The sequence below is a fragment of the Microcebus murinus genome, chromosome 4, assembly GCF_040939455.1.
Source record: "Microcebus murinus isolate Inina chromosome 4, M.murinus_Inina_mat1.0, whole genome shotgun sequence".
In the NCBI taxonomy this organism is placed as follows: domain Eukaryota; kingdom Metazoa; phylum Chordata; class Mammalia; order Primates; family Cheirogaleidae; genus Microcebus; species Microcebus murinus.
In genome coordinates, this window is record NC_134107.1 from 57,445,476 (window position 1) to 57,463,826 (window position 18,351).

The following is an 18,351-nucleotide window of genomic DNA, read 5'->3' on the forward strand; positions in this document are numbered from 1 at the left end:
AGACTGGCTAATGCTACAGTTTCCATCTCAAATATAGAGAGGTTATAGGACTCTTTATCTGTGTTGCTATGCAGACCAACATTTAGTCAGAGGCCTCTATCTACAAATAAATGTTTCTTGATCCTCAGCTGCAATTTTTTTTTTTTTTTGAGACAGAGTCTCGCTTTGTTGCCCAGGCTAGAGTGAGTGCCATGGCGTCAGCCTAGCTCACAGCAACCTCAAACTCCTGGGCTCAAGCGATCCTCCTGCCTCAGCCTCCCAAGTAGCTGGGACTACAGGCATGCGCCACCATGCCCGGCTAATTTTTTGTATATATTTTTAGTTCGCCAATTAATTTCTTTCCATTTATAGTAGAGAAGGGGTCTCGCTCTTGCTCAGGCTGGTTTCGAACTCCTGAACTCGAGCAATCCGCCCTCCTCGGCCTCCCAGAGAGCTAGGACTACAGGCGTGAGCCACCGTGCCCGGCCCTCAGCTGCAAATTTTATGGTTAAACACTATTTGTAACTCTATCTTGTGGACTATCAACCCTCAATCTCTACCACACTTTTTAATTAAGTCTGACTCTCTAATTTCAGACTTCGTATCAGTGGTCCCCAAATTTTGATGCACTTTGGAATCATCAAAGAATTTTCCAAAAATATAGATGTCTACTCCCACTCTCAGACATTTTTATTTAATTGGCAGAGGGTACAACCTAAACTTCAGGATTTTAAAAGCTCTCCAATTGATTCTAATATGCAGAAAAGTTGGGTGCAACTATTCTATATTATTACACAAACAACAAGAGGGAAAGGGCTATGTAAAGATGTGTATAATCCTAGCACAACAACACAAAGTGTACAGAGCTACATAAGTAGAGGCTGTATAAACACAATGAAAAGCTATTCTCTCCATTGTTTGGGATAAGTGAGGAGGCACCACAAAGTCCAACTCAGCTCAAGTACACACTTCATTTTCATTCTGTACCTGGACAGAGCCATTGCATGCAATAATCTGGTTTTTCATCTTTTCATCCCATAAGCCCCGCTCAGTAAGATCTTTCAGTAAGTGAGGATTTACAATCTGAATGAAAAAGCAGAAAAGATGTGAAGAAATAAGTAACAATGATAGGGCCTACATAGGATCACAAGTCTAATGCTTAAAATAAATAAGATCACCAAAGATTTATTTAACATTAGATTGCTTGGTAAGTTCTATTTTTTTTATGAAACTGAGATACCCATCCCACCACATAAAAGCTGTATTCTTTTAAGATCATGATATAAATTATTCAAGAAACACAGTATAGTGTAGTGTATATATATTAAATCATTACATTGAACGCCTTGGATGTAGATGCAATTTTTAATTGTCAATTATATCTAAACTGACCTTAAAAATTTTATTTCTCAATAAATCTGAACTGATTATTTTAATGTAAAAAAAAAGAGGAACATAATATATAGCATTTGCAAAAGTGAAAACAACTAACATTGCCTAAGCTGAGTAAATCTAAACAAATTGATTTTTTGTCTACGTAAGGATAAAATAAATACTTAAGTATAAAAATTAGAAATGTATCCTCCCCAAACCTTATAGAAATTTATTTCAAGATATCTGGAAATTCACAAATAAAAATATTTTAAATCAGTGGTTCTCTACCCTAGCTCCACATAAGAATTTTTTTTTTAATCTCTAATCCTGTTTCAAAATGCACCTAAGAATTACCTTAAAAAAACCCACTGGTTCTATCCACCAGAAATTCTGATAGGTAACCAAGTCTGAGAAGCACTCTTAAATGATACTTTCATAAACATTTTGAGTATCCCAACTTAAGTATCTGAGGTTATAGCATATATCGCTATAATTATATAATGGTTAAACATTACTTGAACTCTAATATCAAGTTACTTTCGTCCTCAACCCCAATCATCCGTTCTTTCAACAGATATTTATTAAATGTCATTATGTGCTAAAATAACATAGAACAATATTATACATAAGGATGATTCTTCTCTCTTTATCAAAGCTTTGCCCCCAACTGAGAAAAAGGGGCATACTAAATATGAGTGAGCATTTATTCCCAACATCAAACTTTTGAAAGATCTCTCTATAGGTCTGGTTGTGAACTGCTCACCTGAAATTCTCCTGACAAGACTCTGCGAGTATAAATGTTGCTGGTGTAAGGTTCAATGGACTCATTATTCCCCAGGATCTGAGCAGTTGAAGCAGTAGGCATTGGAGCAATAAGTAAACTGTTTCTTATACCATACCTAAAGAAAAAGAGATTATTAGCAGCTAATCCTAATGCAGATGCTATAACATCATACATGCATTTAACTCACATGCTGACTTCTGAATTAAACTCCTGCAGGGATGCAACACCACACAGTATTAATGCCATAGCTCACTCTTCTCTTAAATGCCTGACTTCTGAACAGAATCAGGACAATTTTTACTGTTGGCAATCCTTATCATGCCATGACTTATGCCACTTGTGCTGTGGCACTCAGGCATCATAGCACATGATATACTACCTTGTCCAGGGAAGCATTAGAATTGCTGTTGAAGAGCTCCCCGTCTGTATCTAACCTTCATTCTTTTCTAAGTGCCTATATGATCACTGTGCTAGGTCCCTTCAGGAAACAATGATGTAAAAGTGGTCAGAATCAGACATATATCACTACAATTCTCCATAATCCTATAAACAGGGAAAAATTATGCCCAAAGTATATTCCTGATTTAACCCTATTACATCTTCAATTGTAAGTTCCTTGAAGAAGGTTAACATCTTTTGACTCTTTTCAGTGCCAAAAAGAGTAATTACAAGAGAAAATACTACCTGACACACTAAGAAATCTTCAAACTGCCCCTGGCTCATCCTTCAAAGCTCAGCCTAAGAGATACCAATTCTAAAACATCTTTCCTGATCAGGCAGGCACAGATACAAGTGTCAAATACAAGTATTTGTGTGCAAACATTTTCTATGACCTATACCTTTGTATATACTTTTAACATTTGTGTTACATGTCTTAGTTCACTTAATCTTAAGGTTTTAAAACACAAAGAGCAGGCCGGGCGCTGTGGCTCACGCCTGTAATCCTAGCTCTCTGGGAGGCCGAGGCGGGCGGATTGCTCAAGGTCAGGAGTTCAAAACCAGCCTGAGCAAGAGCGAGACCCCGTCTCTACTATAAATAGAAAGAAATTAATTGGCCAACTGATATATATATAAAAAAATTAGGCCGGGCGCGGTGGCTCACGCCTGTAATCCTAGCTCTCTGGGAGGCCGAGGCGGGCGGATTGCTCGAGGTCAGGAGTTCGAAACCATCCTGAGCAAGAGCGAGACCCCGTCTCCACTATAAATAGAAAGAAATTAATTGGCCAACTAATATATATACAAAAAATTAGCCGGGCATGGTGGTGAATGCCTGTAGTCCCAGCTACTTGGGAGGCTGAGGCAGGAGGATTGCTTGAGCCAGGAGTTTGAGGTTGCTGTGAGCTAGGCTGATGCCACGGCACTCACTCTAGCCTGGGCAACAAAGCGAGACTCTGTCTCAAAAAAAAATAAATAAATAAAAAAAATAAAACACAAAGAGCATATCTTTCCTGCATTCTATAGCTATGGATTCACAGTGCTTAGCATACATACAGCCTCATCCTGAAGGAGTTTGTATACATGGGTTCTCAACCTTACTGTCACTTTCTAGTTGTGAGGCATCAAGCAAGCCACCAACTATTAATATCTTCATATCTTTACTTCCTCATCTGTAAAATAGCATCAAGCAAGCCACCAACTATTAATATCTTCATATCTTTACTTCCATCATCTGTCTATAGACAGGAAAATATTGTGAAAAGTCAAACACATATGATAGGCCAGGCACTGTGGCTCAGGCCTGTAATCCTAGCACTCTGGGAGGCCAAGGCAGGCAGATTGCTCGAGGTCTGGAGTTCGAAACCAGTCTGAGCAAGAGCGAGACCCCCGTCTCTACTATAAATAGAAAGAAATTAATTGGCCAACTAATATATATAGAAACAATTAGCCGGGCATGGTGGCGCATGCCTGTAGTCCCAGCTACTCGGGAGGCTGGGGCAGTAGGATTGCTTGAGCCCAGGAGTTTGAGGTTGCTGTGAGCTAGGCTGATGCCAGGGCACTATAGCCTGGGTGACAGAGCGAAACTCTGTCTCAAAACACACACACACACATACATAAACACACACACATACATACACACACACACACACACACGATATGTCCAAACTATGGAATTATCTATAATCACTAAAAACATAAGGTAGATAGATATACATGTACTAAAAGAGAAAGGTCTCCAAATTAGTAAGTAAAAAGTCTCCGAATATGTCAAGTTTGATCACATTTATATGACAAAGCTGTGTGCGTGTATGTATCTATTTGCAAATGGACCAAAAAAAGGTCTAGAAAAATATATGTCATTAATAAGGGAAAAGATTTTAGCTTTTTGTTTGTTTTTTTTGGACAAGTGGTTGGCAGAAGTATGAAGAAGGGCTTTTACTTTCTATTTTATTTCTATATTTGAACTTCATTACTAATGAATGTGTTCGTACGTTAATGTTGAAATAAAAAAAGTCATGTTTTTCCATCCTTGTGATACCTCACTTCAAAGGATAGCCTCAATCTCTATCCAGGATAATGTAAGAGGTGCTACTTCACCATTGTTTTTTGTAGTTGAATAGTACTCCATGGTATACATATCCCACATTTTATTAATCCACTCATGAATTGATGGGCACTTGGGTTGTTTCCACATCTTTGCAATTGTGAATTATGCTGCTATAAACATTCAAGTACAGATATCTTTATTATAGAATGTCTTTTTTTCCTTTGGATAGATGCCTAGTAATGGGATTGCTGGATCAAATGGTATTTCTATTTTTAGCTCTTTGAGGTACCTCCAAATTACTTTCCACAGTGTACTCGCCATCAAATTGGTACTAACTGATCAAAACATAAGGTGTTCACATGGTGGTAATACTCATTGGGTCAGGTGGAGGGTCGGGGGGTAAACCCACAACTAATGGAAGCGGAGCAGACTGTATGGGGGAAGGACATGCTTGTAGCCCTGGCTTGGGCGAGGCAAATGCATTACAGGTAACCAAAATGTTTGTACTCCCCATAATATCCTGAATTTAAAAAAAAAAAAAAGTCATGTATATAAAAAAATAGCTACACTCTAGTGTTGAGGAAAAAAACCAAAATAACAAATATAAAATATAGTACAGGTCCATTTTTGTAAAAGTTGAATTTGTATGTAAATTCATGCATACACACTCAGAAGAAAGTCTGAAGGATACTGACATCAGGTTTAGGTAGGATAATTTTCATTTTCCTCCCTTTCCACAAGTTCTTCTAAATTTTCTAACACGTATTATTTAAGAAAACAATTTTAAGGCAAGTAGATATTTTTAAGAGCATCTTAAAGTTACTGCTTTCTTCTCCGAATGTTAAACATTTTGCATTTGCATTAAGCCAACAATGATGGAACTTATCATGACAGAAAATGAAAACAAGTTGTTGTGTTATGCATTTAGCAAAACATACTGCCTGCCCTCAAATCTCTTAAGATTTAGTTTAAAAGTCCTATAAAGATTCAACTTGGAAATTTTTCTTTCACACAATTTAAAACATTACCCTTCAAAAGCTCTTCCAAAATCCCTAACTTATTTCTATGGCAAACAATTCAAACAAAAGCCATTTATATGCCCAATGTGGTTAAGTAATAAATAAAAGAATGAAAAACATTTAAAAAGCAAGCATATTTGGGAAAATGAAGGCTTAATAAAAAAATTTTACAAAACTACCCAATCTAGGTGTGTTAAGTCCCTAAAACAAGATCAGCTAATAATTCCTACCATGTACTGAAAATGCTTTCATTGTACAAAGCAACTTGCAGGTTATTATACATATATTATCTTACAAAGTATTTTTCCAAAAATAGGTCTGTGAAATAGGCCATTTTAACTCCATTTAAAAGAGGATTAAAAAAATTGAGTTTAAGAAGCTAAAATGACATACCTAACTTCTAAAGATCCAGGAGAACCCAAACCCTCCGGCCTTCAAAGCTACTTTACATCTCTTTCCACTTACTTTGCAATCTTCTCCTTCAAAAGTTTCCAGTCCCATAGGTCTGTAGGAGTAACATTCCACATATCATACTGAAGAATCTAAGGAATAAACAACTCAAACTTATGATGTGTCACTCTATGGCAATTTTAAAACTATGACAATAAACAAATGACTAACTGCCATGTTCCCACATCCCAACAAATGTTGTCTTCTAGTTAACCTCTGTAAAGAGTACAAGATCCAGAAATTTTCCTGGATAAATTTCCATATAGTCATATTGATCAAAGGCAGGCTAACTGGTTAACTCATATCATATCCACAAACCAGAAAATCCTAACATTAATGAAAGCATGTTGCTAAGAAACATTCATTTTTTTTTACGTAAAAACGTTACTGTAACCTTATCTTTTCTTCACTGCTTTGATCTGTTCCTTGATTTGTTTACTTAGCTAAAAACACCTATTTTCAAATGACCACAAATTAGATTTCCTAAATATCAGCAGAAATGTCAAAACTAAAATTAACATTTTATGTGTAAAAAAAATCATACTACTGATAATAAAGGCAGTGTGGAAGGCAGAATTCTAAGACAGCTTCCTAGATTCCCACTCCCTGGTGGACGGGCATTTAGAATCTCCACTTGAGTGTGGACAGGACCTGGGAATATGAAGGATGTCACTCCCACAATTATAGCAAAAGCGAAGGGTTTCTGCAGATGTAATTAAGGCTGCAAATCAGCTGATTTTGAATTGAACAAAAGGAAGATTATGCTAGGTGGACCTGACTTACCAGATGAAAGCCCTCAAAAGAGAGCTGGGCTGGGCCCTTTTTGAAATGAGATGCCTCTTCCACTGGCCTTAAAGAAGCAAGATGCCACAAGTTCTAAAGCTACATGGAAATAAATTCAGCCAACAACCAGTAAACTTGGAAGAAGACTTGGTGCCTTAGATGAGACCGTAGGCTCTACTACCGTGTTTCCCTGAAAATAAGACCTACCAATAAAATAAGCCCTAGCAGGATTTCTAAGCATTTGCACAATATAAGCCCTACCCCAAAAATAAGACCTAGTGATGGGTGTGGCTACACAGCATATCTGCACAACCCATGCATTTCGTCACGGAGCAGTAAAGACGAGCAGCCCTTCTCATCTGCCCCATGAGAGCTCTATTGCTCAACATAAGAGATTGGGGCCAATGGTTCTAAAGGAAATAGAGTCGCAAGAAATTCAGGATGGAATTTGGAGTTTGGAGAGTTATGATGATGTTCCAGAAGAAGAAGACTTAACTATATTTGAATAAATGTAGATTGTTGTACCGTACTTAAAAAAAAAATAACACATCCCCTGTAAATAAGCCCTAGGGTGTCTCTTTAGGAAAAATAAATATAAGACCCTGTCTTATTTTCGGAGAAACACGGTTACACTTTGAACACAGTCTATGAGACTCACAAAAGGCCCCGCTAAGGCAAGCCTGGACTCCTGACCTGTGGAAACTATGAGATAATGAATATATGTTGTTTTAACCCACTAAATTTAGCAACAGAAAATGAACACAGGCAGCAATGACTAGTTCTAAATAAGAAATTAAAATTGAGTATCCTTTGTACTGCAGAGGACAAAGGTACCGAAGTTTCCTATGTATAGTGTAACAAACTACCAAAAACTCGGTAGCTTATAACAATAAAAATTTATTCTCCCATAATTCTAGAGCCCAAAATGCATTGGGAGGGCCATACTCCTGTCAGAGGCCGCAGAAGAGATTCCATTCCTTGCCTCTTATACCTTCTAATGGTTGTCAGCATTCCTGGGCTTGTGGCTATATCACTCTAATCTCTGCCTCTGTGGTCATATTGTTTCCCCTTCTCTGTGTCTTTTGCAGGACAATTACCATTGGATTTAAGGCCCACCTGGATAATCCAGGAAAATCTTATCTCAAGTTTCTTAATTACATATGCTAAGACCCTTTTTTGAACCAAAGAAGATAACATTCACAGGTTTAGAGATTAGGATGCGGACATATCCTTTGGTGGTAAACCACCATTCAGCCAACTATAGGTACTCACAAGTAAAAAGAAATTTAATCCATATACTTACTCCTTTGCTTACTGGAGAGCCCTGATAGGTTTCATATGGGCCATGCTCCTTGGCCAGGTCGCAGCTAGCTTCCAGAGCTCCATAATAAATAGTTTCAAAGATCTGCTTATTCAATAATTGGGCCTCTGGACTCTCAAAAGGATATCTCATCAGGATAAAAGCATCAGCCAGACCTTGTACCCCAATCCCAATGGGGCGATGGCGTTTATTTGATAAGCATGCCTTTGTGCCAACAGATTTAGAGAAAAAAAGGAGAAAACATTACTGAACAGAAAAAGCAACATTCTGCACCAAATGATACACACTACCCTCTTTTTTTTTGAGACAGAGTCTTGCTTTGTTGCCCAGGCTAGAGTGAACGCCATGGTGTCAGCCTAGCTCACAGCAACCTCACACTCCTGGGCTTAAGCGATCCTGCTGTCTCAGCCTCCCGAGTAGCTGGGACTACAGGCATGCACCACCATGCCCGGCTAATTTTTTTTTCTATATATATTAGTTGGCCAATTAATTTCTTTGTATTTATAGTAGAGACGGAGTCTTGCTCTTGCTCAGGCTGGTTTTGAACTCCTGACCTCAAACAATCCGCCCGCCTCAGCCTCCCAGAGTGCTAGGATTACAGGTGTGAGCCACCGGCTCCGCCCACATTATCCTCTTTATGTCAGTTTTCTCACAGTATTCCAATGACAGCCATTTAAATGATGGCTTACAGACCATGGCAAACTCCCTCCATCTTGGATTTCAATAACTACCAATAAGCAGAGAAATATCTAGTCATACCTCTGGGACAGGGTAATAGTTTATATCAATAATTTTATTCAAGTTTCGGACAATGACTTTAGTGACTTCAGCCAGCTTCTTAAAGTCATATGTGTGTTCTGACGTGACATACATATTCAGGGCCAGGGAAGCCAGGTTACAGACCGCAACCTAGAATGCAAAAGAAAAGAGTCAAGAATCACACAATTTTGATTTCTTCCCCAATGTCAATGAGACTACCATGTAAGCTTCTAACAGTCTCAGACATTAAAATTTTTAGTTTTTATCTTTGACTTCTCCTTCTTCATCAGTTCATTTCTAAATCCCACTAATCCTATTTCTTTAATACTTAGTCACATATGTAAGTTGTAACATGCACCAGTGAAATAGGTTAAGTGGAGAGAGAACCCCGTGTGCCATAGTACATAGCTCTATTACCAGACATATATCATGCTGTGCTATAACTAATTTTTTATGTATGTCTATCTCGTTATTTAGGAGATGTACACTGTCCAATATGGTAGCCACTGCCTACATTTATCTATTTAAAATCAAATAAAATTTAAAAATCAGTTACTCAGTTGCACTAGTCATATTTCAAGTGCTTAATAGCCACCAGAGATCCTGTTATAGCTCATAAGAGTAATGACTGAGTTTGCGTGCTCACATGTAAGATATGCTTCCCTCAAACCTTGTTATGATGTCAGCATAACAACATTACCCATTTGACATTACCCATCTGACATGAAAAAAAAAGAAAAATAGCCACCGATACAGAACATTTCCATCACTGCAAAAAGTTCTTGCAAAACACACAGCTACCTCACCTTCACTGATATTCTGACAAGCCCTTAGCAACAGAGGATCCAAATTTGTGGATTTTGAAAAATTTCTTAAGGTGATTCCCCTACTATATTACTTTAAGTACGAAGCTTCTTCATATCTTATTTATCCTTAGATTATTATTTTTAGCGCTAGCACATCTGGCATACAGTAAGTACTTAATAATGTTGAATGATTACACCTTCTTTTCCATTTTGATTATAAGTATCCCAATCTAGTCTCGACTTCTCTCACCTATACTACTGAAATAGCTTCCTAACTGGATTCCCTCATGCCCTTCAAATCTATTCCATTCTATACATGTTGCCAAATGCCCATTTTAAAAATATAGCTTGGATCACATTAGTCTGATAAATTCAAGTGCATATTTTGTGCACTTTATTTCTATTATTATTACATTGTAATATATAATGACATAATTGTACAACTCACCATAATGCAACCCCTCTGCTAATGATAATCTGTATTTGTAGCTGCTCCCCAGCACTAGCATCACCACCTCAGCTCCACCTCAGATCATCAGGCATTAGATTCTCATAAGGAGCATGCAACCTAGATCCTTTGCATGCAGTTTACAGTAGGATTTGCACTCTGTAAGAATCCAATGCCACCACTGATCTGAAAGGAGGGGGAGCTCAGGCAGTGATGCAAGTGATGGGGAGCCACTGTAAATACAGATGAAGCTTCCCTCATGATGAAGCCCTTTGCTCCACATCCTGCTATGTGGCCCAGGTCCTAACAGGCCACAGATTGGTACCTGTTTGTGGCCTGGGATTTGGAGACTGCAGATCTACAGTGATGAAAATGCACTAGAATAAGATAGTGGTAATGGCTGCACAAACTTATTAATATACTAAAAAACACTAAATTGTACACTTTAAGAGGATAAATATTATGGTACATGAATTACATCTCACTTAAAAGAAAAGAACTCTGCATGGGTTGGCAAGCCAAAGAGTAGTCTTGTGCAAACAAATGACATGATCTGATTTTTGTTTTAAAATGGTTACTCTAGTCTTTATAAGATAATCTATCTTGCATTAATAGTTACTTGAATGTGAATGTATGTCAATTTCTTCCCAACAAAATTTGAAGTTTCCTGAGGGCAGTGACTAAGCCATATTTATTTACATTCCCAAGGCACATAGCACAGTGTTTCACACATAGCTGGTGCCCACCACATTCTGAATTAAACTGTAACTTTGGCAGTATGCTTAACTTACTTCCTGACTTTTCACTTGTTTGTTTGTTTTTTGTGGGTTTTTTTTAGGTCCTGGAATTGGTGATCTGCTCCTTCCTCCTTTCTTCCATAGTTTACATCCAATAACCAAGCAGCTTGCAGTCCAACTACTGCAAAAACTTCCTTATGCTAACCTCTAACCTGTTCTCAGACCAAGACATTCTATAACCAGAAACAAGAACCATTCTTTTCATCCTAGCATTTTGATGCTATTTTCCTGGCAGAAACCTACAAGGGCTTTCTACCTCCGTGACATGTCACTTCTACCTTCTATTTCCCTTCCCCCAGCCATAGCCATCTCTCCATCTACCAGGCCTTAATCTATTTGCTCCATCAAAACAAACTTACTTGACATGATGCACAAAATCTAGCCTTCTCTCTATCATACAGATTGTCGTTCCCAAATGGAAAGCTTTTCTCTCAACTTTTTAAAGCCAAATCCATGTCCCATTTCTAGCGTTGACTCTTCTGTGGAAACCTCCTTGCAGATTTGAGATTAGAATTTTGTCTGACCATTCACTGAAAGAACTTTCTACATGCTTACATACTTTAAACTACATAAACATCCTAACACATTTTTGTGTTTGTCCTTAACCACTATAACTGTACATTGCTATTTTTCTCAACTAAATATTATTACAATTATGTGTGTATAAGAAAAAACTAACAGTCTTTTCTACATGGCTTAGACTAAAAAATATTTATGGGCACAGATTATACCTCTTCCTTTATAATCTATTTTAGTGCTCATCTACTAACAACAAACTACGAAAATTTCCTTCACCCATCTCAAGTGAAATCAAGCAAGAGATTTGCAAAAAATAACTGCCTGATCTTTCTCTCAGTATTCTAGGCAGAAGTTTTTCTACCTACCTCATCTTTGCTGGTATATTCCACTATTTCTGTGCATAGGTTGCTGCATTTGATGGTTCCCAGGTTCTGCTGGTTGCTCTTCCGATTACAGGAATCCTTATAGAGCATGTATGGGGTTCCTGTCTCTGTCTGAGACTCAATGATGGCATACCAAAGCTGCTGAGCTTTTACAACTTTGCGGACACGACCCTCTTTCTCATAACTGAAAGGTAAAGTGAGGATTATTTTAATATTTATTCCTTAAGAAAATCTTTATTATAGACAACTTGAAGAAAGACATTAAAATATAAAGTTATGAAAACTTAAATTTTTACCATGTTTTGCTAAGAGAAAAAAAAAGAATATATTTATTTTACTCTGGATAAAGTCAGACAGGAAAATCAGGCAGCCTTATACACCTTCAAATGATCCTAATCCCACCAAATCAATAATATCTTTTGTAATAAAAAGGAACAAAACTAGCCAAATCTCTTAATACTGTGGTAATTTTAATGACCTATTGACATGTATCCTAGTCACTAATGATTCCTATATACAATATAAAGCATAACTTATTTTATCAAAAGTACTGTATGACAAGCAAAACAATAACACTGCTAGTCTTTAGCTTAATTTTTATGAGAATTAAAAAACCCAAGCACTTATTTATATATCCCAAAATTTTAAGAAAGAAGAAAACAGAAACCAATTTTGAAGATTCAAGAAGCAAACCTGACCAAAATTAATTTATTAATCACTTTCTCTCTTAGATGCTTCTAATGATTCCTAGAAATGAGCTAATGATTTAAGTATTTTTGATATTTGGATCCACCAAATAAGAGAAACCATGATTAAAACATTATTATTTTCATATTTTTCCCATACCTTTCATATAACTTCTCGAATTCCTCTCCCCAAACCTCATCCAGACCAGGACACTCATTTGGACACATTAAAGACCATTCCTACAAAGGGAAGGGCAGTACCAATCGTAAGAAACTTCAAGCATCAAATCCTGACAACTATGTGCCAAAAAACAGAAGAAGAAAGAAACTTCAAATAATCAACCATAATTCATTAGAAACACTACAAAGATAAAGTGGCTTTCATAGGCTCTCTTGGAAATTCTCTGTAGAATAATCATTTTAAGTTCAGATCCAAACACCTAGTTCTTCCTGTTTGTACATGTCCTTTTAAGCATTTAGGTCAGATAGCATCTACTTCAGAGAACAGAAATGCAAGAAGACAGGCATGGCATCTCTTAATTGTTCAGAATGCCTTCTGTGGCATCACACATATATGGGTTCTTCCTAAACATAACTTAACATGACTGAAGAAACAAGACTAAACATGACTGAAGAAAACAAAACTCACTGAATCAAGTCACTACTACCAACAGGTATCTCTCACCTGATTAGTCTCCACTCGTTTCATGAAGAGATCCGGAATCCAAAGGGCAAAGAAAAGATCCCTGGCACGCTGTTCTTCCTTTCCTGTGTTCTTCTTTAAATCAAGGAACTCAAAGATGTCTGAATGCCAAGGCTCCAGGTAGATAGCAAATGCCCCAGGACGCTAATGGTAAATAAATCATCATTCTTTTTAGAATCAGAATGAAACAAAGAAACTTCATATTTTCTGAAATACTTTTATAATATCTCTTTTGATCTTGACTACAATTAATGAATTAAATGAAATAATATAAATCAAAGTACTATAAAAATGTAAAGTAGTAATATTTTTCTTACATCTTACAAGTTAAAAAAAGAGCAACTATCAAAAAATGTATAACAAGAAAGATTAAGTAACTTGTCCCAAGTGACACAGTTAACTACAGATGGAACATCCTCTTCAATGATAGCCCAACTCACTTTACACCATATGACATGTTATGTAAAGCCCAAAGAAAGTCGCTTTAACTCTGACAATATAAGCTGTGCTCTTAGAAATAGACAAACAGATGATTGGTATACCTATATAGTCATAAGAAGCAGGTAGACCCTATTCATAAATAATCCTCTTGATAACATTAGGTAAACAACCCAATTCTCTCAACTTTACTGTTCCTTCTATCAATTAGGGGGGATTTTGTTGTTCTGTTTTGGGGTTTTTTTTGTTCTGTTTTGTTTTTTCAAAACAACCACCTAGAGCACATATTACAACTCCATTTCAAGGTTAGGTATTAACGTGAGTCACAACTTGAGAAATTCTTTGCAAATAAACTATCATGTAAAAAAGCTGCCTATATCAATGGCCGCCTAGAGCCAGGGATAAAGTATGTGTGGGTGGGAGTGACAGGAGTGACTAAATGCACAGGTTCATGAGGAAACATTTTAGAGTAATGAAAATGAAAATGTTCCATGTCTTTATTGGTGTGGTGATTACACAAGTATATACATTTGTCAAAACCCATCAAACTGAACACTTAAAGTATATGCAGGGTGCACTTTAAAATAAGTAAATTATATTTTTCAAATTTATTTGAAAAGCATTTTTTAAAGTATAGTAGTTAGATGCTATATATAATTGAATGATCTTAAAATAAGTATATATATCGCTATAGATTTTGAGTTCTGATTTCCAGTACTTTCAATTAACAGAGCATACCTTGTTTCCACCTTGATCTACATATCGAGCTGTGTTGTTATATACTCTCAACATTGGTACAAGGCCATTGGAATTGCCATTAGTCTGAAAGAAAGACCGAGATAGAGGTGGTTCAGCAAAAAAGAGAATAAAATGGCCCAACAGTGAACAAATTACTCTCTCCCAATCTTTTTTTTTTTTGAGACAGAGTCTTGCTTTATTGCCCAGACTAGAGTGCCATGGCATAAGCCTAGCTCACAGCAACCTCACACTCCTGGGCTTAAGTAATCCTCCTGCCTCAGCCTCCTGAGTAGCTGGGACTACAGGCATCCACCACCATGCCTGGCTAATTTTTTGTTTCATTTCTAGTTGACTGGCTACTTTTTTCTATTTTTAGTAGAGACAGGGTCTTGCTCTTGCTCAGGCTGGTCTAGAACTCCTGAGCTCAATCAATTTTCCTGCCTCGGCCTCCCAGAGTGCTAGGATTACAGGCATGAGCCACCGCACCCGGCCATCTCCCAATCTTTTATCAAAAAGGTTGCCTAAATTCTAGTTTTACCTGCTTTCCGTCTCTACCTTGGCTTTGAAAAAGTAATGCCCAATACAAAATCAACAAAATTTTATTGGGATGCTTCAGGACTACAAGAAGCTACTGGAACACAAGATCAACACCATCTTAAGGAGTTAAGGGAACAATTAAAAGAACTTACCAAGCAGTATGAAAAGTCTGAAAATGATCTGAAGGCCCTACGAAGTGCAGGCCCTATGAAGTGTTGGGCAGACTGTGATGAGTGCTTAAGCAATTAACTGAAGAAAAACTTACTGTTAAAGCTACAAATGGACCAAGATATGTTGTGGGTCGCCAGAGACAGCTTGACAAAAGCAAGCTGAAGCCAGGAACAAGAGCTGCCTTGGATATGACTATGCTATCATGAGATATTTGCTAAGATAGGTGGATCCACTGGTTTACAACATATCTTATAAGGACCCTGGGGATGTTTCTTATTCTGAGATTGGAGGACTATAAGAACAGATCATGATAGAATTACCTCTTACAAACCCAGAATTATTCTAATGTGTAGGAATAATACCTCCAAAAGGCTATTTATTATATGGCCCACCAGGTACAAGAAAAACACTCTTGGCACGAGCTGTTGCTAGCCAACTGTACTGTAATTTCTTAAAGGTCGTATCTAGTTCTACTATAGACAATAACATTGCTGAAAGTGCTCATTTGATCTGAGAAATGTTTATGCCAGGGACCATCAGCCACGCATCATTTTTTGGATAAAACAGATGCTATTTTTAGCATCTCAGTCGGTTTTCTGAGGGTACTTCAGCTAACAGAGATTCAAAGAACTTTAATAGAGTTACTGAATGAAATGGATGGATTTGGTACTCTGCATAGAGTTAAAATGACCATGGCTACAAATAGACCAAATACACTGGATCCTGCTTTGCTGCGTCCAGGATAATTAGACAGAAAAATACCTATCGATTTGCCAAATGAATAAGCAAGATTAGACATATTGAAAATCCATGCAGGTCCCATTACAAAGCATGGTGAAATAGAATTATGAAGCAATTGTGAAGCTTTCAGGTGGCTTTAATCGAACAGACCTGACATATCTTTGTACTGAAGCAGGTATGTTTGCAATTCATGCTGATCATGATTTTTGTAGTACAGTAAGACTTCATGAAAGCAGTCAGAAAGTGGCTGATTCTAAGAAGCTAGAGTCTAAATTGGACTACAATCCTGTATAAGGGTTTTTGATAGCTACATGACAGACATTGGCTTAATATAAAAATGAAGGTAAAGAAAAAATGTTATTGAATAAATTACAATTATGTGCTAAGTTACTTCACGGTACCTCTAATTTACTATGAGATACAACAATCACAAGTGAAAAGAACCCAAAATCAGGGTAGCTAAATTTAAACTGTACACCTTCTAAAGGTCATTATATAAAGATGCACTTTGGAAACAGTAAAAATACTACTATACTGTCTTTTTCCCAAAAGAATTGAAGGCAACTTACAGTAAAAATTATATGCAATGGATATATCAGGACAATAAATAAAGCATATGGAGATTCTTAGCAATAAATGGATCCTAAAATAAGGATAATAAAATAGAGACCACTACAACTAGCAGATAACTCATCAAATTTTTTAAATAATCCTTCTAACCCCAAGGCAAGCCTCTAAACAGTCTAGAAAGAAAAGTGAGCAATGGTTCACTCTACTATTGTGTAAAACTTCTGTATGTATCACAGCACCTCCAAAACACCACATAATGGAAGAGTTTCCTTCTGGAACTTTATTCTACAGGGTTAGATATTTTCTTCCCATTACAGATGAGGAAACAAACTCAGAGATATAAATAACTTACTAGTGGCCACTAGTTAGTGGAGATAAGATTTAAACACAGGTCTTACCCCAAAATATTATCTTGACTCCCAATGAATAGTGAACTATAATAGCAAAGGGCTGGCATTTACATGATAAAGTAGCAATGTCTAAAGCTTTAATACTGAATCTACCACATATTAAGTGACTTATCTCAGAAAGTAATTTAACTTTCTAAGCCTCAGTGTCCTACCTGCAAAATGAAGACAATAGTGTCTATATTAACAAGGTTATTATAAGGAAGACAATTCCTAGCATGTGTCTATAATGGTAGCTATTTTATAGCATTGTAGTAAAGTTTAAATTAGTAATTCATGTAAAACATTTATGACACGCTTAACACATAGTAGGCAATCAATAAATGATAGTTGCTGCTATTACTGATAAAATAAATCAGAATTCTAAAATCTGAGCTAAAAAGGATTCTAGAGAAGGCCGGGCGCGGTGGCTCACGCTTGTAATCCTAGCACTCTGGGAGGCCGAGGCGGGCGGATTGCTCAAGGTCAGGAGTTCAAAACCAGCCTGAGCGAGACCCCGTCTCTACTATAAAAATAGAAAGAAATTAATTGGCCAACTAATAATTTTTTATATATATATATAAAAAATTAGCCGGGCATGGTGGCTCGTGCCTGTAGTCCCAGCAACTCGGGAGGCTGAGGCAGTAGGATTGCTTAAGCCCAGGAGTTTGAGGTTGCTGTGAGCTAGGCTGACGCCACGGCACTCACTCTAGCCTAGGCAAGAAAGCGAGACTCTGTCTCAAAAAAAAAAAAAAAAAAAAAAAAAAGGATTCTAGAGATTATGTAGTCAAATCTAAATCTCTAATAAGACAGATGACAATGGGCCGGGCACAGTGGCTCACACCTATAATCCTAGCACTCTGGGAGGCCAAGGAGGGCAGATTGCTCAAGGTCAGGAGTTCAAAACCAACCTGAGCAAGAGCGAGACCCCATCTCTACTAAAATAGAAAGAAATTAATTGGCCAACTAAAAATATATAGAAAAAAAAAAATTAGCCAGCACAGTGGCGCATGCCTGTAGTCCCAGCTACTCGGGAGGCTGAGGCAGTAGGATCGCTTGGGCCCAGGAGTTTGAGGTTGCTGTGAGCCAGGCTGATTGATACCATGGCACTCTAGCCTGGGCAACAGAGTGAGACTCTGTCTCAAAAAAAAAGACAGAAGACAATGATGCCAGAAGTGAAATGACTCACTCCAAGTCACATAGCCAGCTAGTAATTAACAGAAATCCAGGTCTCCCAAACTCCTAGCATAAGCCCTCTCAATCATAAGCCTGGTTGCTTTTGAACTTAAATCCCCCTTTTAAACATCAAACAACAGAAACTTACCCCAGCAATGTAACTGCCAGTAGCCCGAATACAACTCACAGCAACACCAATTCCCCCAGCAGACTTAGAAATCAATGCACATTGCTTTAGAGTATCATAAATGCCTTCAATGCTATCATCTTTCATACTCAGAAGGAAACAGCTATGGGG

General features: G+C 37.4%; 1 protein-coding gene and 2 pseudogenes across 2 annotated transcripts in view; 2 read left to right on the plus strand and 1 right to left on the minus strand.

Annotated features, from left to right (window-relative positions):
• RRM1 (ribonucleotide reductase catalytic subunit M1) overlaps positions 1–18,351 on the minus strand; it is a 45,515-nt gene that overhangs the window by 2,305 nt on the left and 24,859 nt on the right. For both annotated transcript variants that reach the window (XM_012744906.3, XM_012744907.3), the window contains exons 8-17: positions 18,202–18,343; positions 14,473–14,556; positions 13,279–13,440; positions 12,754–12,833; positions 11,890–12,091; positions 8,955–9,104; positions 8,178–8,399; positions 6,107–6,183; positions 2,117–2,252; positions 967–1,062 (exon numbers count right to left, since the gene is read on the minus strand). In XM_012744906.3, coding sequence (XP_012600360.1) covers positions 967–1,062; positions 2,117–2,252; positions 6,107–6,183; positions 8,178–8,399; positions 8,955–9,104; positions 11,890–12,091; positions 12,754–12,833; positions 13,279–13,440; positions 14,473–14,556; positions 18,202–18,343 — 1,351 coding nt within the window. The remainder of the gene's footprint in view (positions 1–966; positions 1,063–2,116; positions 2,253–6,106; positions 6,184–8,177; positions 8,400–8,954; positions 9,105–11,889; positions 12,092–12,753; positions 12,834–13,278; positions 13,441–14,472; positions 14,557–18,201; positions 18,344–18,351) is intronic.
• On the plus strand, positions 9,555–9,664 carry LOC142870863 (uncharacterized; annotated as a pseudogene).
• LOC105860313 (26S proteasome regulatory subunit 10B pseudogene) lies at positions 15,080–16,215 on the plus strand (annotated as a pseudogene).